An 8,499-nucleotide genomic window follows, 5' to 3' on the forward strand; every position below is an offset into this window, starting at 1 on the left:
CGCTGGACGCAGGGCTTAGTGACGCGCTGGACACAGGACCCACCTGAGAGTGGCCCTGCAAAGCCCACCATAGATGCTGCCCAGCCCATCTGAGACTGTCTATTGTGGGCTCTGAAGGGGTCTCAGGTGGGCTGGTCAGGGCTGCATCCCTCCCCTCCCTCCTTTCCTTCCTTCCTTCCTTCCTTCCTTCCTTCCTTCCTTCCTTCCTTCCTAGCTCCTCTTACTTGCAAACATGGCCTCGTCACTTCCGGCCAGTCCGACATCAGACGAGCAGCTTAGCTGATGGGGCCCTAGCTTGTCTAAAAAGCCGCTGGAGCGGCAATTCTGGGGCCCTGCGCTGCTAGGGCCAGGCCCCCGCCTCCTCACCCTTCACCGTCGGCTGATAGTCATGTAAGGGACCCGGGCGGGCCCCCCAGGCTGCCCGGGCCCCTTAAATGAGTATCGGCCGTTCCCCCCTGATGGCTGCCCTGCGAACGCAACCGCAGCCATCTTCCCCGCTCTAACACGTGATCATGGCTTTCCCTAGTCGAGATCACGGTCTGATCACAGTTTGATTCGGTACACAACCAGATCGGTTCGCGACCAGAATCGTGGAATGAATTAGGTTCGTGAACTGAGGTACCACTGTACTAGATTCTCCACTAATGCTTTCCAAAAAAACCAAAGCTTTCTTTTCTTTTTCAATGTCACACTTGTTACACTTCTGACAAATGATAGGTTGGGAAACTCCCAAGCCTTAATACAAAAAATTGCAGCATTCAACAGTGCAACAGGCATACTGCGTGGACATAAGTGGGCATCTGGATAAGCTAAATAGGAGAACAAACAGGATCAGGTAAACTTATCAGTCCAAACTGAAGGTTATCTGTAGACATGTAAAGGCTCAAAAAGTTTGTTTAGTTTTGGATGGATTCAATTTTTTTGATCTGACTCTGGATCCAAAATTGGTTTTGATTTGTTATTCACAATTCAGATTGATCAAATTTTTCATTCATTCATTCAATTTATTTTTTTGGGGGGTGGGTTGGATTCATCCAATTTTTGTTTGTTTTTTGTTTGGATTCATTTGGATGGGGTTATTTTATTAAAAATTTACCGAATTAACAAATTAATAGACATATATATATATATATTTATTTATTTTGTTGGGGGGGGCTGCATTTCAGTTCTGTACTGGTCATTTTAGTGTCTACTGGTCGTTTTGCTCCATACTGGTTTTCTTAGACCGTGCTGGTCATTTCCGTCCATACTGGTCATTAGAATTGGAAATGTGGAAACTCGGACGAAAAACATGGGGGAAAAAAAATCAGATTTTTTTGGAATTTGAATGCTTTTGAGTGAAATTGAATGAAATGAATGAAATTCGGATGCATCTGAATGTTTGGATTTAAAGGAATCTGTCTGAATTTAAATTCGGAACTAAACGAAACTTACCTGTCTAGTGATTTGTGAGTTAATTTGAGTTCGCAGAAACCCAGTTTGAACAACTCTACGTAAAATTACAGTTTTTGTATTGATCCATGACATATGCAGTATATCACATGTTACTGTATCCATAGCTATCATCTAAAAATCCCACATGGCAATGATGAATATGTATCTAGTAATTCTCGGTTCATATGCAGAGCAGTAATATCAGTTTCTCAGTTGGCATGAGACTTGACGTATTGTATGACATTTTTTTTAAGGTCTTGAAAAAACTTTTTAAAAAGCCTTGAAGTTTCCAAAGTTAAACATCACTGTGTCAGATGAGAAATCTCAATTGGATACAATTTTCCACGACTAGTTTTGTGCCCTGTACACATGCCAAGTCACGCCTAATGCTGGTAGAACCCATTCCACCACAACCTCCTGTCCTGCCCAGCCACCAAAGACTCAAGTTAGATACATGCTCCCTTTACAGTGAAGGACAAATCCATAAATGACTTGTGTTGTAAGAAAGGGGGTGTCTTTTAGGCTTTTAGTTTAGGCTTGTGGTGTTCACAACACCAACGGTGTCAATACCTCATGTGCACAAATAAAATATGACACAGGAAGAGGGGCAGTATGGTATCTTATGACATAAAATAAGCCAGTGGTTGACCTAGCCTACCAGAGACCATCTATCAATAACATTACTTTTTAGTTGACTGACCCTTTAAGGTGATTCAAAAATGTGAGAATCACAGATTGGATCATCGTAAATAACAGGATCAGGACAGTTACAAATTAATGCTACTAACACGTGGTCATGTGGGACACGTGGTCATACTAGAGTGGGACACATGGTCATGTGGGACACATGGTCATGTGGGACACGTGGTCATGTGGGACACGTGGTCATGTGGGACACGTGGTCATACTATGGTGGGACATACTATACAGCAATCTTGATTTGGTAAATTCAGCTCACTTTCCCATTCAGCCATGTTGTCCTAGATTAGTCACTTCTCCTTCCTTCTCCAAACCCTTCACCCTTTAGTGAATAACCCTGTGTCTTCCACAAAAGATGCCAGGACCAACATTCCACTACCACCTCCTGTACGTCTTTTCCCCCAAAAGGTTCCTTAAGCAAATACTGACACCCGTGTGATAATATATTGGAGGTTGATGAGGCACAAAAAGTATACAACCGTCATTGCCTTTACTCTTTGAACGTTCCTTTAAGGCTCGGCGCAGACCTCCGCGATCCAGGATCGTGTGTCCCGGGATCGCGCGGTCCTGCACAATGCAGGCAGCGTTTGCCGCACGGCCCCATTGTTTTTAATGGGGTGACATCAGCGAGGCATGTACCTTATTTTGCGATACACGACGCGTGGCTACTTTAGCCGCGTTCAGAAGCGCGGGTGGAATCGCGGCAGGAAACCGCGCGATCCGCTCGGCGCGACTGGGGGTGCCATTAGAAAATAATGACACCCACAGCGAGATGGGTTCACACCTTGGCGACTCCTGACCGCGCGGCAATCCGTGCAGAATCGTGCACAATTCCCGCGCATAGAGGTTCCGCCTCGGTGTTTGCCGGCCCTTAATTGCTGTGGTTACATATGATTAAATGCTGTTTATTAACGAGTAGCCAACAGCAAAACTCTGACATAGATACGTAACCACCTCCTCACCCTCTGGGATGTTTACTTCGGCTATTGATCTGTATTTCCTTGAATACCTCTGGCAGCATTGATCAATGGTGGATATGTGTTACCTGTACACTTGCGGTCGGTGTCCTCTTTCTTTGAGCCGGTAATGGTTAGCTTGCAGTTAAAGTTCTCTTCCCAATACTCAGCGAACCACACATTCCTGCGGTTATTCTCCAGGGTCCGCGATGTGAAATACGCATCAAAGCCTGAGGAGAGAGCGGAAAATGTGTGACACATCGATACGCGGTGTTAAGAAGAAAATTTTTTGTCTTAGTTTTGGAGGGAGTGCGGAAAGATTAAAACCCCATATGAGGATTTAACTTCTATCTGAAGCCCCATTAGGCTCACCATGCACGTCACAATCTGGCCGTACCATCTATGTACAAGCAACATTAGATCTACCAAAACTTTGTGATATGAGGACCTACCTGAACATTCCAATACATTTGTATCCAATCAGGCAGGCCCTTGCATTACATAGTTGTTGGTAGATCTAAAGGAGGATTGTAACATGTGTGGAGAGCTTTAGAGGGATTTCTCCTCACTTCCTGTCTTGCTGACAACATTTTACCAGACAGGAAATGAGGGGAACTCTCCATTAGCAACAAAGACAGAAATAAAAATGCTTTTGCTTAGTACAGTAGGAAAAAGTTAGAACCCCATATCAGATTTTGATTTCTGCCTGTATCCTTACTTCCCGTCTGGTGAATATGTGAAGAGTTGGACAGGAAGTAAGGGCTCATTCACACAAGCGTGCACGTCCTTGTGGTGTGGATGCCTGAGCAAAGACTTGACACTGGGAGTGTCTATGTGAAATTACGCACAGCAGCTTGTACCTCCCTGCAATTACACGCACACCCGAACCTACACAATTATGCGGGACTGGGTGCCCGCACTTGGACGCACACTGTCTGCGTCCAGGCACCGGGATGCGCAGGTTTGGGTGTGCAAGTAACTGTGTGTAATTGCATGCAGCCATGTCCTCCCATAGAGAGGTACAGGCTGCTGTGTGCAATTACACCCAGCACCTGTCCCTCCGAGGATTGGGTCTCTGCATGGGTATGCTCACCGTACTGACATCCAAGCTTGTGTGAATGAGCCCTAAAACTGTAACAATAGCAAAATGTCACCAGCACTCCAGCACAGAGATTTGCGTTAGTGCAAATGCATTTTATTGACACATGTCACAAAGACAAGCACTTTTGGGGCCACACAGGCTACCCTTCATCAGGCTCAATAATTAATTATTATTATTATTATTACCGGTATTATTATTAATACTGATGAAGGGGACCCTGTGTGGCCCCGTAAGAAAACAAGCGGCGGCTTCCCCGCTGTACATTTAGCTCTGCTTGCCCAAAGCAGGCTAAATCTAGAAAACAACTACCCACCCTGAGCCCGGAACTGCATGTCCTGGGCGTCGGGAGTTAGAAATTCCACACCCCTGCTGCCCCTCTACTCCTTGCTGCCCCAAGGCCAGGCCTCGGTTGGCCTTGTGGGAAATCCGGCCCTGTTTGCACTAACGCGAATCTCTGTTCTGGAGTGCTGCCGACATTTTGCTCTTGTTACTGTCTCCGCAGTCATTGCAAGCACCCGTTATCATTGGGACATCCGCTACGGAGTGCAACAAGGTATATGGACTTTATATTGAGCCCTAAAACTGTCTAATGGAGTGCCAGATTGCAGGAAATGACAACGGGAGTCCCTATCCTTCCCCAATTTATACAAAACTAGAAAAACGTTCTTGGCGCTACATAAACTTTAAGGACTCGTTGACACAGTTACATTTCTCAGCCATGAAAGAAAAGTAACCATCCAATCAGACATTCTTATACAATGTATCAGAACGCATTCACTGGAATATTATAAGCCGTGTGCTATAAGCAGTTTATTACAGAACGCTCGTGGCCGCTTGTAAAAATCCATGGTGCAAATACACTGAGTGGCCGGATTATTATGACCACCTGACATTTGTAGGCAAATTAGCTATAATTTGGCGCTGAAGTTGCTAGAGGGCCAGACCATTATAAATAGGGAAGCAGGTTGGTTACCACGACAGTAGAAGTGATTTGTTTCTGAAGATACGGGGAAACAACGCGATGTAACAGCCTTGGAACGCGGGATGATTGTTGGCGCTCGGAGCCATGGAGCGAGTATCAGCAAAACAGCAGAATTCGTTACATGTTCAAGAGCAGCTGTTGTTAAAGTGTTTAAAGATTGGACTGTCAGCCGAAAATCTGGGTCTGAACGTGCGAATTGTGGCCGTCAGCGACCAGTCAATGTTAGGGCAGAACGGGGGAGGGACAAGACTGGTACAAGACAACAGAAGGGCGACAGTGCCGTGTCAGATTCCTCGCATCACCTTTCACCATCTCGTGGAGTCACGAGGCGGCCCAACGAAGTACTGATGGGGGGGTCATAATAATTTGGACACTACAAGCAATGTCACTTCCAACCTTTTCTTTTATCATCTGAATTTCCAATTGCGTGAGTAGCTCGTTAACAGATGTCAGTCAGTATTAATTAGGCCCCTTTACAGTTGCGATTTAAATAATTTACATGCTGCTTTGTTTGTCGATGATATCACAATGACTATTTCAGAACGAATCTCTTCTGGAATAAATCACAGAGGCTTTCTAATTAACCTATCGATCGGTTACGGCTGGTGCGTGACACGGCGAGCTTCCCTGGAACTACGTCTCCCATGATTCTCCGCTGGCTATAGACGGCGTTCTGCAATACCAGCTCCTGCCAGCAGTGCATTATGGGAGAGGAAACGATAAGGAGATATTGTTTTAAAGAGACAACGTTATCCAATATGATCCAATATTTTGGTAGCTGGCTATTGAAATTGAATTCTGAATAGGAACAATCTCTTCCGTAGAAGCATCAGTGATGGCTGAATAACGGGGGAAAATTAAAACCCAAATCAAGCTTTAAATGAAATCAGTTCCAAGTCCTTCAAAATATAAAGGTGCCGAAAGTCTTACAGTTTGTTTTCTTGAAAAAGCAGCCACAGCGTAAGCGTAGCGTTGAAAGGTCTGAGCCCTGCCAGCATGCTGCAGAGAAGGACCCTTGCTCTCTTTGTGGAAGCAGTGGTCTCTCTGCAGAGGTCTCACACAATGATGAGTCAGACCTATAACTCAGCAACCAGTGAAGCTCATGTTTCCTTCTGATTTAGGAGATCTAGCTCTAACTAATTGAGAGAATGGTGGACCTCTGCAGAGAGACCACTGCTTCCACACAGGTAGCAAATGGTACTTCTCTGCTGCAGGGTGGCAGATGTATTGTTTTACCATGTTTCGTGATGTCTGTATAAGATGCAATGTTTTTGTAAGTGTTGTGTTGTTTTGTTGTAGATGTTTGCTGTAGCAGGTGTTGTGTTGCTTTGTAATAGATGTATTATTGTAGCAGGTGTTGCTTTGTGTTGTAGTAGATGTATTATTGTAGCAGGTTTTGTGTTGTTTTGTTGCAGATGTATTATTGTAGCAGGGTTTGTGTTGTTTTGTTGCAGATGTATTATTGTAGCAGGTGTTGTGTTGTTTTGTTGCAGGCGTATTATTGTAGCAGGTGTTGCTTTGTGTTGTTGTAGACGTAATATTGTAGCAGGTGTTTTGTTGCTTTGTAATAGATGTATTATTGTAGCAGGTGTTGTGTTGCTTTGTAATAGATGTATTATTATAGCAGGTGTTGTGTTGCTTTGTAATAGATGTATTATTGTAGCAGGTGTTGTGTTGCTTTGTAGTAAATGTATTATTGTAGCAGGTGTTGTGTTGCTTTGTAGTATACGTATTATTGTAGCAGGTGTTGCTTTGTGTTGTGTAGTAGATGTATTATTGTAGCAGGTGTTGTGTAGTAGATGTATTATTGTAGCAGGTGTTGTGTGTGCTGATCCATGCGCCGGTGATTTGTCTGTATCGCGGTGATGTGTTTAGATAGCAGAACACTCTCTATAGGGGAGCGCTCTTAACACGCTTGTGTCATCCTCAGGTTGTCCCCCCGCGGTGTCGCCATTCTCTCCTGTCCCCGGGGGAGATGATTCTCGGCTGATAAATAATTCAGGCAGGTGAATTTATCTGCAGCGTGAAGTGCGGCAGGAGGGAGCTAAGTACTCTGAACGTCTCCGCAATAACGCCAAGTGCCTTGTATAGAGCCAGCCATCTGTGCCGCAGAGCGCCGCGAAAGAGAGCGCGTCACTCTCCAGACCAGGGTCAGAGGCCTATAGTACATGGGAGAGTCAGAGATGACCTACGGGGAATGGGACTGAACTGTGCAGTCTGGGACTGGAAATAAGAGGGGCCCTGTCACATATGAAGCAAGATCACAGTGTTGAAGAGCTGACCGAACCAAATGTAGAAACCGCTCAGTGTTACAAATTAAATTCAACCCGTCAGACTCTGTTTTTTCTTTCTGAAATACTCTGCTCTGCTGGAAGACTCTGTTCCTTCCTCTAACTCTCCTCTCCTGATATACTCTGCTCTGCCGCAGGACTCTGCTCCTTCCTCTATAACTCTCCTCTCCTGAAATACTCTGCTCTGCTGGAAGACTCTGCTCCGTCCTCTAACTCTCCCCTCCTGAAATACTCTGCTGTGCTGGAGGACTCCAATCTTTGTAGTTGCTTTTATGCCCTTTTCAATAAAGATACACCATCAAGAGGATTCCTACAAGTGCCAGCTCTATTCTACTTCATTTTGCTGACTGGGTCCAGAAGAGACTTGCGCCGAGCACCTCAGCTCCCATGGAATATTGGGCCTGAGAAATTGGAGCAACTTTATTCTTGCATTGACTGCTGGAGGACTCTGCTCCTTCCTCTATAACTCTCCTCTCCTGAAATATTCTTTGCTGCTGGAAGACTCTGCTGGAGGACTCTATACCTCTCCTCTCTGAAATATTCTTTGCTGTTGGAAGACTCTGATCACATCTTGGCTTTATCCAGAACACGTTTTGGTGCTCTTAGTACATATAGAACGATGTTGCTGAATGTTGAAAATTTTTGTAACTTTTTGTATCTATACAAAATGATATTAAACCCCCCCGAAACATTGTTACTCTATCCCAGGGCCTAGCGATTCCTCTACACATTCTGGTCTAACGGCTGGCCTGCTCCGGTGCGGCCGATTCCTCTCCTCTGCCGTCTCTGAGGCTCGGGATCCCATCTCTCCTCCAAACAAAACATAACGAATAGGAGGAAACAGCTCGCATTTGGCTGCCTCTCAAACACATTTGTGCAAGTGTCAGTCCCAGGGGGAGTCTCTGCATAGCTGTGCCGCGCTCTGGCAGTCACTATTTAATTGTGGGCTCCTGGTGGAACACAGGAATGGCGGAATATGAAAGCTTCTGAGAGAAACATTGTTTTCCCTTTATTATTCCCTCTATCCTCCGGGGA

General features: G+C 45.2%; 1 protein-coding gene across 1 annotated transcript in view; it reads right to left on the reverse strand.

Moving 5' to 3' along the window:
* GRM7 (glutamate metabotropic receptor 7) overlaps positions 1–8,499 on the reverse strand; it is a 351,320-nt gene that overhangs the window by 145,827 nt on the left and 196,994 nt on the right. Inside the window, exon 5 of the mRNA XM_018562551.1 lies at positions 3,179–3,319. Within this exon, the coding sequence (XP_018418053.1) occupies positions 3,179–3,319 (141 nt within the window). The remainder of the gene's footprint in view (positions 1–3,178; positions 3,320–8,499) is intronic.

This window comes from Nanorana parkeri, unplaced genomic scaffold, assembly GCF_000935625.1.
Source record: "Nanorana parkeri isolate BGI_ZX_2015 unplaced genomic scaffold, ASM93562v1 scaffold583, whole genome shotgun sequence".
Classification (NCBI taxonomy): Eukaryota; Metazoa; Chordata; class Amphibia; order Anura; family Dicroglossidae; genus Nanorana; species Nanorana parkeri.